Source organism: Danio rerio, chromosome 6 (genome assembly GCF_049306965.1).
Source record: "Danio rerio strain Tuebingen ecotype United States chromosome 6, GRCz12tu, whole genome shotgun sequence".
In the NCBI taxonomy this organism is placed as follows: Eukaryota; Metazoa; Chordata; class Actinopteri; order Cypriniformes; family Danionidae; genus Danio; species Danio rerio.
This window is the reverse complement of record NC_133181.1, coordinates 10,273,240-10,293,905: the sequence shown is the minus strand read 5'-3', so window position 1 is coordinate 10,293,905 and position 20,666 is coordinate 10,273,240. Positions and strand designations below refer to the sequence as shown.

General features: G+C 36.6%; 1 protein-coding gene across 2 annotated transcripts in view; it reads right to left on the bottom strand.

The window, feature by feature from the left end:
• kalrnb (kalirin RhoGEF kinase b) overlaps window positions 1–20,666 on the bottom strand; it is a 173,012-nt gene that overhangs the window by 88,993 nt on the left and 63,353 nt on the right. For both annotated transcript variants that reach the window (XM_068221789.2, NM_001327989.1), the window contains 3 exon segments: window positions 11,295–11,461; window positions 8,084–8,203; window positions 2,773–2,991 (listed from right to left, as the gene is read on the bottom strand). In XM_068221789.2, the coding sequence (XP_068077890.2) occupies window positions 2,773–2,991; window positions 8,084–8,203; window positions 11,295–11,461 (506 nt within the window).

Sequence of the window (20,666 nt, the reverse complement as noted above, 5' to 3'; positions counted from 1 at the left end):
TCAGTAAAGGTTTTCATGTGATTCTTATTATTAAAATTAAAAACGATTTTATTACAGCAATAATAGGTGTAGTAATCATTATATTTTGTGTGCTGTATTACCTCAGTACTCATTAGGCTTGTCATCAACTTATCACACAACACATGGACATGACCACAATCATTTTTGGTAATGCAATATTTATCGCTCATACATAAAAACCAAGTCACATTTTAGCTGATTGTGCAGCATCTCTATCTCTATTAGAGGTGTTAGTGTCTGTATGTTTAAAAAGTACTGTAGTATTTACTTCAATTTATTTTCATGTGGGTGTCTGACAACTGAAAATAGATCCGGTAGCAGATGTCGCAGCCTTTACCTTGCACTTTTTTGTTAACATTTATTATAATTTATTTAGGTTTTCACATTCTGATTCCAATGCCTCATTATTACATTGTTAAAATCACTATAATCAAATGACATATTCTTAAGAATAAAATAATATGTCTTCTTTTGGAAGAGTGAATTGTAATGAATATTGTTATTCTGGCATTATTAATGAGTGGCATAAAATGCCATATATTCTGGTGCAACATATCATACAACAAAAAACTGATACCGTGACAGGCCTAGTACTCAGTACTGCAAATATCATAAATAAATTAAGATTATTTTTTATTTTATTTTATTATTATTTTTTTTTATAAGAAATCATGATTATTTTACTTACGGGCCCATGTGGAGCACTAGTAATACATATGTGGTCTTGAGGAAATTATGTTTATGTGGTCTTAAGGGAATTTTTGTTTTATTGTTTTTTCCTAATTACTAAAAAAAAAAAGGATAAAATATAAATAAAATATTTAAAGTATTTAAAAAAACTGAGAATAAATGTTATATCTTGATTAAACTAGTTCACACTATAAAACATTTAAGGGTCAGATTCGATTTGATTGATTATTATTAGATTTTTATTGATTGATTGATTGAATGACTGATTAATTTTTGAAGGAAGTTAATACATTAAACAACAATGCCTAAAATAAACATATTATAAAGTGAGTGGGCCTAACAAACCATCTATAAATAAAGACACCCTCTCATCTCTCTGACTCTTGCACCAGGTTGCACATTTGCACTCCAGACACTTTCTTAATGATTCCATCTCTTGAAAACATTGTGCATTTCAAATTGTGCTTCATACAGGTGAGTGGGCTTGACAAACCACCTGTAGAAAACTGTAGAAACACTCTTCTCTCTTATGCACCTGACATTTTATTTAAAATCCATCTTAAAAGGTCTCAATAAGGAAAGCAATGTTTACTATAAATGTACCACAATCATGTTGCACTGCTTGCTTCATCCTTCAGTAACTCTTTTGCACAATATAAAACCTTAAGTATCATGTTAGCATAATATTCACCTGTAATACCTTTCTTGCATGTAAAAGTACTTGTATAGCCTATCTTCTGTATAGTTAAGTATTTGTCTTATAGTATATGTTAGTGTTGCATCAGTTTTTAAAATAGCTCTTATGTCCAGTGTTGTGTTTGTATTTATGATTAATTTTGTAGCACACATGTAGCAGAATGACAATAAAGCTCGACTTGACTTGATATTATGACCTGTCATTAAATATTTTTACAATGGTACAAAGTAAAAAAGTATTCATTAAAAGCAACTACAGTAAAGTAATCGCCAAAAGCATTCATCCAATGTACACAGTCCAACAATTAAAAGTGGATGATTTCTATATTTATTAAACAGGGTTTCTGCAGCTTTCACAAAGTCAAATTTAAGACTTTTTAAGACCTTTTTAAGACCATGAAGAATGAAATTTCAGACTTATAAAGAGCTAAATGCTAACACGATTTTTTTGATGGGCCAGAAGAAAAACAATTCAAATTAGTTATTTCTTAGCCACATATTTGAAATAATGAGTCAAAACAAGCAGACGTAAGCTGTACATTTTTTTCAACAAAACTTGAAAAACTCTTTAAAAGCTAAATGCATGTATTTCCTCACTGTCAACTTTGATATATCTGGAATTTTTTGTGATTCAAGAGAATACAATCATTTTTTTTTTATTAAAATTATTATTAATTAATTTGATAATTTTTTTTCTCCCATTTTATTCATCTTTTTTTTTTCTTTTCTTTTTGTATTAGGATGCACCTCTTTTGTATATTCCCTCTTTTGGATGTTTCCAAGCCTCTCATGTTAAATGACAACATATGGACTGAACAAATATGGTACCCTCTGTTTTCTCACTGTCAACTCAGGAACTCTGGAATGATGTGTATATGTGTGTATGAAAGTGTGTATGTGTATATATGTATGTATGTTTATGTATATATATATTTTTTTTTTATTTTTTTTTTTCGTTTTCTTCTCTTTCAACGCCGTGGTTTTGGTAGGGTAGGGGTAATGTAATGCTTTAAACTGTAAATGCAAAAACTCAATAAATAAATATTTAAAAAAAAAAAAAAGCTAAATGCACAACAGACTGTTTTAATGTTAGTTATGAACGGTTTTGAGATGTACTGCTGGTAATTGGATGTGTGTCAATTGGGTAGCTTTACATAAACAAATAGAAATTAAGACCTGTTTAAAATTATTTAAGACCTGCAAGACAATATTTCAGTAAATTTAAGACTTTTTAAGGCCTGAAATTTTATTTTTGATATTTAAAACATTTTAAGACTTTTTAAGACCCCACAGATACCTTATGAAATCGGTTTATTAATCAGAGCCCTGTGTGTTCACAATCTCAGTTGCTTCATTATAAGTCACCTGTTCAGATGTCTTGTAGAAGGCCACAGAGGCATTAACCAGCTTCAGTCTGTCCTCCATCTTCAGCATGAGGGTCTGCCAGTGAAGGGCCACGGTCTCAGCACAGGCCCTAACGGCATCTGGATCATAGTGGCCGGCTTGTAACAGCAGCTCGGCCCTCTGCTGGAGCTGTAGAGCGCTCTGATGGGTGCGCTGGAGAGAGTCCGCATGGAGCAGAGACTGCGGGCAGCAGAGAGAGGTACTTTCAAATGGGGCTGTCCAATAATCACTCGATTTGCAAAAAATAACCAAAGCATGCATTAAGAATATGCTTTCTTTTGAGTTCACTGCATAATGCAGAAAAATACAATGAAAAAATTTCATATTTAACGCAATCAATTCACTTTATGGTCCGTTTCCACTGTAAAGTACAGTTTGGTCCATTTTCACTGTCAAAAATAGTGAGTTTGTGTCTAGTAATTCGAGTATGCTGCATTTCCAAATAGCTGCATGGCTTCAGAAGATGATTTTGATTTTATATAAGTTGAACAATGAACAAGTTGTTATTGTGAGTTATAAACTTATACACAATCGATTTGTAACAACATGAAGGAATTAAGTTAACTTACTAGTTTTCACAAATGTAGTGGATTAAGCAATAAAACAATTAAGCAATTAAGCAAGAATTCAATCAGCTCATATTAAACAAGTCATTTGAGCAAACAGCAAATGTAATTTTTTGAGTGCTGACTCTATTTTGCCACCAAACAAAGCTAGAGCAGAACTGTTTTGCATCTCTGAGGCTACGTTCGCACTACGAGGCATACCCCATGTCCTATCTACACATGACGCGGTGCCTCAACACGCAATAAAAGGGTATTTTTCCATTTTAAAAGGAGTTTCTGTCCTAACCGTCTGTGATGGAAACATGCAACTTTTTCTGATTCTGTGACATTGTGGCAGAACAACAGCATATATTACTAAGATAATGATCACCTCAGGTACAGATTAGGTGCTTTATTCAATATTAAATGCTCCCAATGTGAGTTTAAATACCATTTTACACGACATTTATTGCCATACTACTGAAAGCAGCAGCAGATTTAGTTCATCTCAGATTTTAAAAAGAAAATCAACTAGCAGACGGTTTGAAAATGAAAGTCAGAACTGTGATTCAGTGCAAACCAAGAACATCAGTCACTCAGAAACCTATTATACAATTATATAACAATGATAAACTATTATATGCTAATAATATTAAAAAAATCAATGTGTCTTAATTAGATTAAAAGCCTTTACCAACTGGTATTTAATTGTTTCTGCCATGTCGTGTTGTGTTTGGTGCAGACAGCCAAACTGCTTGTCGCTGGTCTTGTCGTGTTGTGTGTTGTTAGGACACGTGTTAGAGTTTAGATCTTTTTTTTCTCTCTGATCAGATTTGTTTATTTAAATAGCTATTCACATTGTCGTTTTATCAGATGTTTATTGTGTACTGATCATAAACTGACATGTATGCACAAAACAACAACTACACTACACAGAAAAAACTGAATAAATATACACAATTTATATACTGTATTATATGAATAAAGCATGCTGTCACAATATGTATAATATGATAATATTAGCTATTTTTGCAAACAACAGTGGCATTTTTTTCTATAAATGGCTGTTTTGCTAGTAGTAACATGTATTTTAATGCCTGAAATCCAAAATAAGTGCTATTTGTAAACACTGATAAGATCTATGACAAGTGTTGCACTTGTCTTTCTGTCAAATGGCTGATTTATACTTCTACGTCAAGCGCACGGGTATGGTCCGACGCAGCCTTCGTGCAGTCGCATAGCCCTCGCCATGGCTGACGCCAACACGCACCTCTTAAAAAATGTAACTTCACGTCGAAATGATGCATAGCGCAAGCTCTGTGATTAGTCAGCTTGGTAGCTGTAATAAGTGTGGGCGGTGCTGAGAGCCGCCAGCCTGAAGGAGTGACCCTGTAGTGTGGAGTCCCTTGAAGGAGCTCCAGATGGAAACTTTAGTTTTGTGTTTACCTTATGATTAAAGTTGGTGCACGTCCACTGGATCCCGCTCATGAATGAGTGAGTTTAAGCTACTTTAAGGTAGCGTTCAGAAAAAACAAAACACCAGTGAAGAAACTCGACACAGAGGAACATACTGCCAGCTAGCGTTTCGGAAGTTTATTGCACTGCCGCACGGAGATCACTCGATGCAGAAGTATAAACCAGCCTTAAGCGCCAACCCTCACGGGAAAGCAGATTTGAATTTAGCAGCTGATCAAAGAATGATGACGAATATCGATCAAAAATGAAGTAAAAGTCTTATGACCACTATGACATAACCTTTGAGACTGCGCTCGCATTTCAAAACATCAGGGGCCTCATGTATCAACGCATGTATCACAAAAACTTTGCGTACGCCAGGTTTCACGCTCAGAATCGCTCACGTTTGGATTTACTAACAATGAACTGAACGTGGGAATGTGCGCAGCTTCACGGCAGCTTTCTGGCAGGCGTACGCACATTTTTTGTGTGTGTCTGTTTTATTTCCATTGGCGACTCCTAGAGGCAGTTGTGTTAAATTCCTCTCTACAAAGTGTCTGAGCATTGCAATGGCAGCTGTATGAGACGGGTTCAGCAGGTATATAAGGTTTCCATACCATACATTTGACCAGCTAAACATTAAAGCACAATTTGCAGCAGTCGCCGGTTTTCCCAATGTAATCTGAGCGATCTACCGCACGCACATTGCTATAAAGACACTATCTGAAGATGAATTTGCATGCGTGAATCAGAAACATTTCCATTTAATAAATGTGCAAATAAAATATGATGCTTATTGATATTAACTTATTGATGATTCCTACTTGTCTTTCTCGTGATAAATAGTTGGCAAAATCTGATATGAAGCGGGGGAAAAAACAAGAAAGAGTTCATCAGACGCTGGATTCGAGCCGAGTTCATGCTCGAACGTATCAGTTCATGATCACATGCGTCTTACGAGTAACGCCACTGAGACTGTTAAGCGTCCTGCAACATTTTACAGATATAAACCACACTATTTATTTTGTTAATGCACTCAGTGCGATGTTCAGACCCAACTGTGTTGACTGCATCAGCTAAACTCTCCCACTCTATTTTTTTCTTTTGTTGTTAATTCCGGAGAACAAACTTGCAAATAACACCGCTTTTCTCCGGTCTACCTCCGAAAGCAGCACCTCCAATTCACATTCTGTTCAAAGTTTCTCTTTTTGCTTGCTTTTGCCATTGCTTTTTCGTTGGGTTTTGCCATTAGCATAGTCATTAGCATATTCATGCGGGGGAGGAGGCAGGGAGGGGTTTTGTGCTCGTGCATGTTGCGCTCAGTTTCACGTTCATTCGGATGTACAAAAGAATATGCGTGAGATTCGGCATACGCAGTGTTTCATACATCTGAATTTTTTTCTGCGTACGCACATTTACAGCTTTGTGCGTACGCAATGTTTTAGTAAGATTTCCACGCAAGTCTTCGTACATGAGGCCCCTGATCTGTGTCGGATTTAATACTACGAATGATGGAATAAATCGGAATTTAAAAAAAATATTTACATGCAGGCAAGAAAATACTTCTTGATGCCAATAGTTTTACATATTTTGCTGTTTTCCAATAGTTTTGCTGTTGCTTTTGTGGAGTGACTTGTTGGTTAACGACATCTGGAGATCATTATTTATTAAAAATGACACATTCACACACACACATAAAATTATTGTATTAACTAGGGATGTCCAGATCCGATCACGTGATCGGAAATTGGGCCTGATCATGCGGTTTCAGACTTGATCAGAATCGGATGTTGCCTCCCGATCAGGACTCGGATATTTATATAACAATATTACAGAGACGCTAATGGTTAAATGCCGGCAAAGTAAAACATGGAAGCAGCTTGAAGCGGAAAGGACAAGTATGTCTACGGTCTAAAAGTATTATAAAGTTGATGATGACAACATTGCCATAGCAAACTGTGAGATATGTAAACTTGGAATTGCCTGTCGGGTATTTTAAGTTGAGGTGCTGTTTGTTTTTATGTGAGATTTTTTTATATTTACTGTTGCACTAAAGTCCAAAAGGGAAGAATTGATATTGATATTTATTACTTGATTGTTCAAGCTGTTTGTTAACAGATTTGTTCAATGTTAAAAAAAAAAAATGAATTAAATAAAAAAAGGAACATCCTGGATCTGTTTCTCCAATCTTCTTTTTTCTTTTTATGTATTAGAGAAGTATCGGATCGGGTTTCGGTATTGGCAGGTACTCAAAATCAAATGACTCAGACTCTAGTGGCAAAAAAACCTGATTAGGACATCCCTAGTATTATTAAACAATGAAAATGTGCACTTTTTAAAAGCTGTGGTGGGCGATATTGACAGCATTGGTTGGCTTACTTTCATTCTTGAGGTGTACATTAAGTCTGTTAACCGCAAGAACACAAGAACTGCAGGAGAGGCGTGTAAGGTCACTGAAGGGAGCAATTAAGACACCATCAGTTAGACCTCCTGCCGTTCAAGGCCAAAACAATCTCCCATCAAGTACAGCCTAATGCTCTCACAAGAGCGCACGCTGGATGAATCAAACTCCCACCCTGATTCACAAATTTGTTTTAGCCTCACACACACAAAATAACAGAAAGTACTCGGATGGTCTGATTTGATGAAAAGTGGTACTTGGCCTGAAAAGTTAGAGAGGCACTACTGTGGATGATTAAAACATGTATCAGGCGGAAGAGGAAATTTGGCCGATACTCAGCGCTGACTTCCTTGGATTTAGAGAGGCTGCCGTTAGTCCAGAACTACACGCAGCAATTTGTTGAATTAAAACTCGGTCTTCATTTCAGGCTAATGTGCTTCTTACTGCTCGTAAAATTTGCAGAGTAATTCATCTCGGGGAAAAAAAAATCCACTCAGCTGTTTGGTATTGCATCGTCTTGATGAATATACCAAAAGGGAGGAGGCATTATAATTTATAGAACAATTTAGCTTCTGTTCATGATAGATTACAACAAAAGGGATGCTTTCCAGCTTCTAACATTCCCAAAAATGTGTTTGCCACCTCCTGCAGGGTTAAATAAATATTCAGTTTGATATTAGCAGGGAAATGAATTCATAATGGCAAATAATAGTGTACACAAGATTTAATATTTAATATTAATGTTCATATTACTGCACATCGCAGAGTCGTGACGCTGCCCCCTGCTGAACCTATTAAGGAAAATGTGTGTGTGTGTGTGTGTGTGTGTGTGTGTGTGTGTGTGTGTGTGTGTGTGTGTGTGTGTGCATACCTCAATGGCAAGCTGAAACTGTTCATGCTCTCTCTGAAGTTGTTCCACCTCAGACAGAGGGCCAGCATTGGTTGTGCTCGCCGTGAGCATGGATTCACCGTTGCGGATCCAGCCCAGCACCTGCACAGATCATAATACACATGTGAATACACATGAAGACTTGTGACAAAACAGAATTGAAAAATGAGAGTCTATTAATAATTTTGGATTAATCTGGTAGGTAATGTATTCAGAGGAACTCTGTAGTTTTGGTGCTGTCTCCTGTTTTTTACATTGTTTGGCAAAATATGAGAAATGTTGTTTTCCTTGCTCTAATTCAACTTTAACACCGTCAGATCCATAAATAACGTGCCATGTCAAAAAATAAATTGAAAATTGTCATTTTGAATTGAAATTTAAATAATTTGAAAATCTAGCATTTAACTGTGAATTAAACAAAAAAAGGAAAATCTGAAAAAACACTGAGTCTGATGAAACACACAGGATTATTAATCTGCATGCCCGTACAGAATTTGATTGGCCACAACATTTCCTAGTGAGATTACAACAATGATAATGTTTTTCTTATATTTTTAAGTTTATCTAAGCTTGTATTAAGCATACTACAGTATGTACCCTTTGAATAAATTTGTTTTTAAATATTTCCCAAATGATGTTTAACAGAGGAAGGAAATTTTCACAGTATGTCTGATAATATTTTTTCTTCTGGAGAAAGTCTTATTTGTTTTATTTCGGCTAGAATAAAAGAAGCTTTTAATTTTTTAAGACATAATTTTAGCTTATATAAGCCCCTTTATAAGCTATATATTTTTTTGATAGTCTACAGCAGTAGTTCCCAACAGGGGGGTCCCGGCCAACAAGGGAGCCTCAGTGAGCTCTGTGGGGGGTCGCGTCATATTTAAAAAAAAATTTAGCAGTGGACAATTAGGAGTATGATGATCATGTTGCCGTAGTTCATTTTATCCCCTGACTGACCTAAAAATTGACAAATTTGTAATGCAAAGAGTCCCTGACCCAGCCAGCCACAGTCTATTACCTGCACCAAAGTTCTTGCTATCGAATGCATAAGACTGTGCAAATTAATAATAATACATTCACAGACGACTCAGCTTCAATACCGCAACAAGCCCAGAGCATTCTGGAGCGCAAGGCAAAGGAATTGACACACACCCAAAATAAGATGAGGGACGTCACAGTCACTGACAAGAAACCTTAAAAAATTGGCAACTAATATAGGGCCAAATTAAAGGCCAAAGGCTTTTCAGTTAAAAATGGCCTACTAATGTTTTGCTTTTATATTTTACATTAGGCTATATTTGCGCAAAAACATGTCTAGATATAGCAATAAACATACCGTTTGTTTAAAAACAAATTTTTTTGTCATCCTTACTGAAAACTTACATGAGTGATAATATCATTAAATGTTGAGGGGGACCTTACAATATTTTCCGGAGGAAAAGGGGGTCTCAAACAAATAAAAGTTGGGAACCACTGATCTACAGAACAAACCATCATTATACAATGACTTTCCTAGCTACCTTGACTAAGACCCCTTTTATTTTAACATGTTTTAGTTTTAAAACACATAAGTTTTGCTACGGGTTGCTTTCGTCTACACTACATTAGAGTTTTTTAAGCCTGGAAGAGGCCGTTTTCATTTTAAAATGCTGCTGCTCCGTGTCAGTGTGGATGGGAAAAACGGAGATATCTGAAAACAGAGAAGTGGCTGCAGACACTGATTGGGGCTTTTTCTCAATGTAGAAAATATTTCTAAAGGAGCTGTTAAAATGGAATTGAACCAGATTTTGATAAAAATCCAAACAATACAAAAAAATATAAATAAATAAATAAATAAAATAACAACACAAAATAGTTATGTTTAATAACAATCAAAATGACACACTGGAAAGTACTGAACCAGTAAAATGTTTTTAATACTTTATATAAAAGGCTTTTTTAATGATGGCAGCTTAAAGACGCATCTCATATGGAGAAGGAAGTCACATGAATGGCTCAGGTTTTCACAAACTTCAACAGTGTCAAAATCTTGATGGTTCTTGTCTGTCAAATCTCATCTTTAACTTGTATTTTATTGGATTCAAGTCAGGTGATTCCACAGCTTGATTTTCTTTCTCTGAAAGCATTTGACAGTTTCATTGGCTGTGTTTGGGATCATTGTCTTGCTGAAAAGTCCACCCTGGTTTTACCTTCATCATCCTGATATTGTAGATGTTTGACTGATGCAGTTAATATTAAATTACAATCATGAAGGGCAAAGAGTTGTTGAAGAACTACTGAGAGATTTTAGCTGCTGTCTGGGCTTTCACTGCCATTCTGCACGTACTTTTCTTCATGTGTTCAATACTTTTTCCCTGAGTCATTCTATTTTATTATGCATAACTTCATTTGTAAACTAATAAAATTTGTTTCCTTTGCATATATGAATTTATTTGGTTGTTACCAACATTTCAAGTCAACGGCACCTTTAGAAAGATCTCTTCTCAGAAAAAGTATGATGTGTTTAATACTTGTTTTCCCTGCTGTATGTAAAATAAACATTGCCATTTCTAAATCGTATCAAAGTGGAAATGTTGCCAATTTTAAAACTAACACCAGTTAAAACAGTTTAACATTTCAATCCATAGCATAAGTCAGTGTGATATGGAGAGCCATTAAGAGTGCAGAAGCATCAAATATGAGCTGGAGGGATTCCCTACTTCCCCGTTATGTAACTCCCTGCCTACATTTACATTCATTTTCTAACTAAACCGATGCACCAAAAGAACACACAGAAACAGGATACAATATAAATAATTCAAGATCAAAACAAAAGCTGAGAAGTCCAGAGATAACAGCGCCGCTAATAAGAAAGCAGTGCTGTCTATGAAATGCTGCAAGTGAACTGACTGATTCATTTTTCTGAAATGCAGGGCTGCAGTTTTCACCCACGCGCTGCAAGAGACGAGATACTGTACAGTAGGAGCGACAGTATGTGTGTGTGTGTGTGTATGTGCATGCTCAAAGTGTCAGAGATAAAAGCAATTAGCGAGGCACTTGTACTCAGGGATAATGGCATCAGTCAGAATCTTGGACACTAGCTCAGCGCATGCTTTTTTTTTCTCCTCGTGACATTATAGCGAGCGGAACTCTAAGATGGGGTCTCTAAATGAGAGTGTGATCTGAGATGTAGTGATTGATTTTCAACACACACCTGTTTGACCTCGGCCTGCAGGTGTCGTAGCTGCAGGCACTGCTCCAGACGTTTGTGCGTATGTTCGGCGCTCACTTCCAACTCGTGCTGTTTCTCATTCAGGAACTCCAGCAGCTCTTGAACTTTTGCCGCCAAGTCCACGTCTTTTTCTCCAGTGAGCTCCATACCTGTAAACACACATTTTCAAACACATATCAGCATGTTTATGGAATATAAATTGCACGTTTATAAAATCTAAAATGCACTGCAACTGACTTTCTAAATTGTTTGGCCTCGTAATGTTTAACCGAAATCAGAAAATGCACTTCCTGTTCGTTTTTCAGTTAAATTGTCGGATAACAAATGTCTGAAGTATTGGGCGTGGCTAACATACTTAACCACGCCTCTAAAACTGTCAGTTTTGACAACAAACAGAAATGGTGTGGAGGAGGAGTATTCAGATATTTCTGAATGAAATGCCTACTTTACAACATCGATTCAGCCCACAGTAGAGAAAACAGGCTACGCCCACTGTTTTCTCATTTACTATTCCATTTATGTGTAACAATATGTAAAAAAAAACGACCGCAGCTTTCGCTTTATGTGGACTTTAAATGAAAAAGCCGTGTTTCAGATTCAGGCAGCGCGTTGGTGCAGTGGGTAGCGCTGTTGCTTTACAGCAAGAAGTTCGCTGGTTCAAGCCTTGGTTTGGTCATTTGGTATGTTTGTGTGGTGTTTGCATGTTCACTCTGTGTTGGCTTAGGTTTCCTTCCGGGTGCTCCAGTTTCAAATCCAAAGACATGCGGCATCAGTTATTTCAAGAGTTCACACTCTTGATTTCATACATAGCTTGTTTGGCATGCTGTCCTCGGAGAGAGCCCTGAGCTCAAGGGATCCTCGAGCCCAGGGCTCCCACCTTTCATAGGGCGGAGGAAACCGGGGAACCCGGGGGAAACCCACACGGACACGGGGAGAACATGCAAACTCCACAAAGAAATACCAGATGGCTCAGCGAGGACCAAACGCCATTGGTATTCTTGCTGTGAGGCAACAGTTCTAGTCACTGAGCCACCGTGCCGCCCATTCTGGATAAAGGTGGAAGAAAAGGAGGAGGGGGGGTTTCTTCCAGACGAAGATAGTTGTAGAAAGAAAATGAGGGTATAGTGATTTGGGATCCTTTGATTGGAGGATCATTATTAGCTAATGCTGGATCAATCATAAGCACATGCTCCTCTTGAAATTAGTTTAAAATTAAACTTCACTTGCGTAAGCTAAATTGTAGTATATGTGTGTATAGTGTATATAGTATGTATTGTAGTATAGTGCATGTGTGTGAATAAAAGTGTATGGGTGTTCCCCAGTGATGGGTTGCAGCTGGAAGAGCATCAGCTGTGTAAAACATATGCTGGATAAGTTGGCGGTTCATTCCGTTGTTGCGATCCCTGATTAATAAAGGGACTAAGCCGAAAGAAAATGAATGTTTTAGATACCTCTAAATGCTCTCAGCCTTTCCTCTATCCAGCAGGGGGCGCTATGTTATGGCTCACTGTAGCCTCCTATGAATGCTGAGCACTTACTGTAGCATGTGAGCAGGGAACATGTCAGACAGGTGAGCGTATGATGGAATGTCCCAGCTGCCCAGCCGAGCGGCATCCATCATGTGTGTGTGTTTGCGTGCCTTTAACCGCATTAGTGCGTGACAGACATCAAGCGTCGGTGTAAGTGCATGTGAGACAGAGACTCCCGTCTGCGGATACAACACAAGGCGTTTTAACCTTTTCCTACTAACCCTTACATCACCCCACTTATCCTCAGCTACCTGCCCGGGGGCTGTCTCCATGGCAACCTCACAACGGGCACGGGAGGCGGCTCCCATGGGAGGGTGATGTGTGAGCGGCAGGACGGCCCCTGCAGTATCCCGAACCATCCTCATAGCATCCCGATAGTGAGCGGTGGAGTGTGTCCGAGGACACCCCAAAGTGACGAGCGAACGCCCCGTTGCCATAGAAACCTTAGTATAGGGGATGTAGGGGGGGTTTCCATAGCAACCTCCCCCCCTGCATACAGAGTTAATAGTATGAGAGATCCCAGAGCTGTATGGTGCGCCGTCTCCCTCCATCCCTTCAATCCATTTCACATGCTCTCGCTGTCATATGTAACCTAATACATAATATTTATATATAGAACATAATATTTTTGATTAATTGTTTTTTTTTTAAGTTTGTCGATTTGATGTTAAAAGTGTTGAACCCCCCCATTTTATATATAGGAGGTGTGTTTTGTTCAACGGGCTCCCTAAGCACTGTTCACTTCACCCTACTCAGTACAGAATAGCGATGCTCATTCCGGTTAATTTTGCCAACTGACAACCGCTGCTCGTTAACCGAATATTAACCCTTAACCGGTCGGATTAATATTAAATTATTATGCAATTTAAAAAATGAATTGACTTGTCTGTTTTGTGTCTGACACATTAAATATAGCATTTTAATGTACTGATTTATTTTAACATGCAAACAGCAGCATACAGAACATATTAACAACAGAACATCTTCTTGCACCTGCAGTATTTCCAACAGCAGAAAAAGCATGTTACCGTCCCGCGGGTTAACAAATATGTGTTGCACAATAATAATAATAATTTTTAATTGTTGAACTGACACCATTAATCGATTAAATCACACCCTTTCGGTTAAAGGTTAATCGGTTATTATGAGCATCCCTAGTACAGAATATCAGTTAGTTGACACAAAATATACATTTGGAGTCAAAATTATTCGCCCTCCTATGAATTTATTTTTTCTTTATCAAATATATTTTCAAAATTATGTTTAACAGAGCATGAAACTTTTTACAGTATTTCCTATAATATTTTTTCTTCAGGAGAAAGTCTTTGTTGTTTTATTTCGGCTAAAGTAAAAGCAGTTTTTATTTTTTCAAAATATTTTAAGGTGAATATTATTAGTCCCCTAAACCCTTTAACTGCTCCAGCAAGAAAAAAAAAATTGGATTGCATTTTTTAACCCTTAATGTCGCTAATTAACACACTTCCACATTTTTTTTCAACACATCCCTTAATTTCTACCAAATGGTTTATGGTGAAAGTACCAGAGTTAATACGTACAGTTGAAGTCTGAATTACTAATCACCCTGAATCGTTAGCCCCCTTGTTATTATTTTCACCAATTTCTGTTTAATGGAGAGAAGATTTTAACACATTTCTAAACATAATAGTTTTAATAACTCAATTCAAATAACTGATTTATTTTATCTTTGCAAGGATGACAGCAAAAATATTTTACTTGATATTTTATAAGACACTTCTATACAGCTTAGAGTGACATTTAAATCTTAACTAGGTTAATTAGGTTAACTAGGCAGGTTAGGGTAAATAGGCAAGTCACTGTCTAATGATGGTTTGTGTAGACTATCAGATAAATAATACCTTAAAGGGGCTAATAATTTTGACTTTAAAATGCTTTTATTCTAGCCAAAATAAAATAAATAATAAATATAAATATTATCAAACATACTTTGAAAATGTCCTTGCTCTGTTAAACATCATTTGGGAAATATTTTAAAATTTAAAAAACAATTCAAAGGGGGGCTAATAATTCTGACTTCAACTGTATACTACAAAAATCAGAAAATATGAAATATTTGAAAAATATGAAATATTTGAATTATTCAAAATAAAACATTTTTGAACACTAAATTATCTTTTTTTATGTTTTTTTTTTTACAATAAAACCAAAATCAAGTGTAGTAGTGCAACAGGATTATATTTGCTTAATTTTTTTTGTAAAAAAAGAATGCTGTGTGTGTAAACCATTATTTAAAACAGCCCAAAAATTATTATTTAAATGACTTCAACAGTCATCATTTAAAACAGTCAAAATATGGTCAACCATTTGGTAGAGCAGGCAGTTAAAGGGTTAAAGGCAATATTTTTTTAGGCAATTTAACTGACTGTTTACAAAATAAACCATCGTTACACAATGACTTGCTTAATTACCCTAACTATTACTATTATCTTGAAAAATATCTGGTAAATATTATTTACCAGATATATAATATTATATATCAGTAAATATTATTTACTGTCATCATGGCAAAGATAAAATAAATCAGGTATTAGATATGAGTTATTAAAACTAATATGTTTAGAAATGTATTGGAAAAAAAAATCTCTCGTTAAACAGAAATTGGAGGAAAAAATAAACAGGGGGGCTTATAATTCTGGCTTCAACTGTATATAGTAGATAAGATCTTTCTATATAGTTAATCTGTATACATTTCTGTGCATAACAGTACTGCTAATGAACATTACAGCAGCCAAGAAAAACAGATATGAAGGTGAAGAAAGAGTGGGACGCGTTTGAAATGCGAAAGAGACTGACAGGTGCCTTTCTGCGGTGCACACACCCGTATCATTGTGTTGAAAGAGAAACCTCAGTGTGTGTGAGAGCTGAATTTACTTTTGGCTTACTGCAACTCGAATGGTCGAATATGTGCCAAAATGCTCATCTTGCTGAGCATTCATGTCAATCAAGTCTGAAGGTTTTAAAGTGTCAGCCAACTACTAATACACTATGAATGATGATAATTTTAGTCAAAGTACTGATTGAATGGTGGGATATTTTTTTATCATGAATTATTTTTATTATCTGTAGAATGTATTTAATCTATTTATCTATTCATCTATGTATACTAACTGGGTGGCATGGTGGCTCAGTGTTAAGCACTGTCGCCTCACAGCAAGAATTTTGTACAAGTCAGGACTGGCATTTCTGTATGGAGTTTGCATATTCTTCCCGCGTTGGCGTGGGTTTCCTAAGAGGGCTCCATTTTCTCCCACTGTCCAAAGACATGCGCTGTAGGTGAATTGAATAAACTAAGTGTTTGGGTGTTTCCCAGTACTGGTTTGCGGCTGGAAGGGCTGCGTAAAACATAGGTTGGAAAAGTTGGCGGTTCCTTTTGCTGTGGCAACCCCTAATAAATAAGGACCTAAGCCAAAGGAAAATAAATGAATGAATCTGTGAGGGGTGTACTCAATTATGCTGAGCATTTATGTTACGTCCTCATTAGGGGTTCAACTGTCTTTGACTTTGAAAAAAAATCATTATTTCCTATATTTCATATTGCTACTACATGAATTACTACTCATTCGATGCATCTGATAGAGGTGGCTTTTGCTTTAATTTACCCATTTTCAAAGTTTGGGAGACAATTCTAATGGCATGTAATGTAAAACATGTATCCATTGAATTGAATCAAGAATCAAATCAAGAATCAAATGAAATTGAGACAATGGGCCCTATCATACACCCGGCGCAATGTGGCGCAAGACGCAGCGCAATAGTCTTTTGGTAGCTTAAGCTTGGCGCAAGAATCGTTTTGAGGTGTTGCGCTACGCTGTTTAAATAGCAAATGCATTACCGCTCATTTGTGCGCCCATAGGCGTTCTGGTCTAAAAAAGGAAGGCGTTCTGAGGCGGACCGCTGGCACGTTGCTATTTTGAGAAACTAAAATAGATTTTTCATTAGACCAAAACTAATCCGGTCTAAACTCCGGCGCAGAGTTGCGCCTCGCTTACGCACTGCTTAATACGCACAAGAGAGCAATAGGCAAATATCTTTACATATGAAAAAATTTAAATATTAAGGATATATATAGTATATAATAAGAATAGATATAGAATATAAATATAAAGAATTAAAATATTACAAAACATACTATTTTCTAGCCTACATAAATATGAAAAACCACTGCTTTTATGTCTTCTTCATCTCGGGAGGCTTTTTCAGTTCATTCATAACAATTTGCTTTTGTATAATGTTATTATTAGCAATATTATTTATTATATCCATATTTATATTTGTTTAATTAAAAACAAGCTTCGATTTGCCCACCTGTCAGGTTTTAGACCATATGGGGCACAGCATGTGTTTTAGGATATAACTCAGGTTTTTGAGCACATTTTGTTATTATTGTTCATTTATTCATTTGCTGGAAAATAGACCTGAATTCAGAAATAGTTTTGAAACGAATATTTGCGCTTAACAAACAAAATTATTTATTTATAGACTAATTGATGTCTGTGCGTAAAGGTTTCCCTATCCAAGAGCGAAAGTGAAAGTGATCCATTATCTCTCATTCTCACACAGTAGATGCTCTGTTTAACAGTTTTCTGTTAAAAAACTGTCAACTGTTAACTGTTTGCTTGTGAAATGCTTATTTTTTCCACTTAGACTTACTTTGCGTCCTGTAAATAGCGAATGCGCTCTTGGCGCGATGCAGCTGACTCTTAAAGGGAATGGGAGATGAGACTGTAATTGGTTTATTCTTAAAACACACCTAACACTCATTAAGAAAATAAACTCAACCCTTTTAGACCATGCGCCGAAGCGCAAGGCAGATTTCCCGTCCCTAAATTAGCAAAAAACGCGTCCTGACACGCCCTGAAAGCATTTGCGCCCTGCGTTTTGCGCTTTGCGCATAGACCGTCAACATAGAGCCCAATGCATTAGATTTAGAATCAAATTGGGACAAATTGGCACCCAGGCCTAATACACATAATTTCAATCATTATCTATCCCACCCAATCCTCCTCTTCTCTCCCTTCCTCTTCCACACCATCCAAGGCAACCCATAATGTGGGTAGCAGGTTTCCGCCGTTGTGTCCGTGGTAACTGTCAGTAAAATGCAGCAGAGCACGGAGGAGTGAAGCGATGACTGATTCACACTCTTTTATCTCTTTGCTGAACACTAACTCATCATCACTCCTGCCTTCTTTTCAGCTCTCACCGGCCCCTACAGCAGACATTACTGCACTCTCGTACTGCCGTAAAGGCTTATTCATGCTGACCCAATAAACAGCAACATCTCAAACACTGTTTGCGCTGTCTCAAGAAGCTTTGTTTGGCCTGAAAGACAGAGCGTATTATAAAAATTGTGCTGTTTGGATGTGGAGTGAAGGACAGCAGGTCAGTTTTTGTGTTTTCAAAATAAAATCTATTGTCTACTCCATTTACTAGCCTTATATGTAATTAGTCTCAGAAAAAGTACATTCATCAAGAAGATTTATATGTCTCAAAATTATCTGCCAAAATATGTAGTTATAGGAACTATAACAGAATTACCACCAGTCTCGAAGAACTACAACTGAAACCATTCTCAGTTCCTGTGGAGTATAAACCAGTTCTAGTAAAACTATACAAATTACCCACCAGACCAGTCTCAAAGAACTACATTTCCCTGATGTCACTAGTGGTTTCTACTGTGCTGGGAAAGACTATTATCTAAAGTAGGAACTAATTTGGCTTCTCCAAATGTTCCTATGACTAAAGTCATTTTTTTTTTTGTGGTGTATAAACCACTTCTAGTAAAACTAATAAAGTTAACCACAGACCAGGCTCAAAGAACTAGTGATTCCTTCAAATGTTCCTATAAATAAAATCATTCTCAGTTTCTGTTGTGTGTTAACCAGTTCTAGTAAAACTATAAAAATACACCATCGAGTCTCACTACCAGTCTCGAATAACTCGTGGTTCCTACTGTGCTTGGAAAGTCCATTCTCTGAAGTAGGAACTAATTTAGTTTTTCCAAATGTTCCTATAACTAAAGCCATTCTCAGTTTCTGTGGTATATAAACCAGTTCTAGTAGAACTATAAAAATTAACCACCGACCAATATCGAATAACTAGTGGTTCCTACTGTGCTGGGAAAGATCATTCTCTGAAGTAGGAACTAATTTGGATCCTCCAAATGTTTCTATAACTAAAATCATTCTCAGTTCCTGTGGTGTATAAACCAGTTCTAGTAGAACTATAAAATTGACCACCCGACCAGTCTCGAAGAACTACAATTCCTACTCTGCTGGGAAAGACCATTCTCTGAAATAGGAACTAATTTCGTTTCTCTAAATCTTCCTAGAACTAAAATCATTCTTAATTTCTGTGGTGTATAAACCAGTTCTAGTAGAACTATAAAAAAATAACCAACCGACCAGTTTCTAAGAACTAGTGGTTCCTACTGTGCTGGGAAAGACCATTCTCTGAATTAGGAACTAATTTGGTTTCTCCAAATGTTCCTATAAATAAAATCATTCTCAGTTCCTGTGGTGTATAAACCAGTTCTAGTAGAACTGGTGAAAATCTCCAGTACTGTAAGCCACCAAAATGAACAAAAATGATTATGATTATTATGACTGTTGTGATTAAAGTGAAAATGAATGAAGTCTGTCAGTTAGAATTAGATTAAAGTCTGCGCAAACTGCATGATTTTTTCTTGTTTTTTTTCTAGCTTCTTGTGATTGAGTGTTTCGGAACTGGACAGCTTTTGTATATGTAAGTAAAAATGTATATATTGTGTGTATGTATTTAAATATTTAAAAACATGTTTAGTTAAGTATGGTTCTCAATTACTAAAACTGAGCTAAATATAAATTACAAACTTAAAAGGAGATGTTTAAGAAATATAAATGAGAAAAGCACACAAGGGTTTGTTTAGTTCTGTTCTCTTGGTTTCTGCAAACACGCAATGGCATTTTTATCAGAAGAGAACACTTGAAGGGCTTAGAAAATGTGTAATGAAGTCAAAACTGTGCCTCCATCACACATACGAATGAAAATCTGCTGCTAGAAGACACACTTCTATTGAACTGTGACAGGCAGAATCACAGCAATAGAGACAAGGCATTAAATTTACTTTCAAAAATTTAATTTACACGACTACTACTACAAAAAAACAGATATGCTTGAACAGTCATTTCATGATTAAAGTCTATGTTGCATTCATATTTCAGTCAAACTGCATCAGAGATGGCAGCACTGAAATGAGCCTCATTAACATAACAACTGCACCTGTTTGTTTTAATGGTACAGTAAACACACTAAAATGACTATTGACCCTTGTCTGCTGTTGGGGATGTTTTCATCCACCGTGGGGTGATTTTGAGTCTTAATTTGGCCACAACTTTCTCTGAGTTTCAGCAAAAAGAGTGCGTGTGTGAGAGAGAGACCTTTGCGCACTTGATATGTCTGAACAAATGTAAATAAGCAGCTCAGCTCTCAGAACATAATAAGCATGTAGAACTTTAGATTTTTGGAAGTCGACTTTTATGTTATCAAAGTCAAGTCGATGACGACTAGTCGCTGCTGGTGATGTCATCAATAAAGGCCCGTTTCCACTGAGTGGTATGGTACGGTACAGTTTGGTTCGGTACGCTATTATGGCTGTTTCCACTGTCAAAAAGTACCTAAAAGCAAACCGTACCATTACACTTTTTGGTTACCCTTTGCAAAGGGTGCCTAGCAAGACTAAAGGGTAGCAAAAAGGCGGCTTTTGTAATCCAAAAATGTCATTATAATAGAAGTCAATTGGGCAAAAACA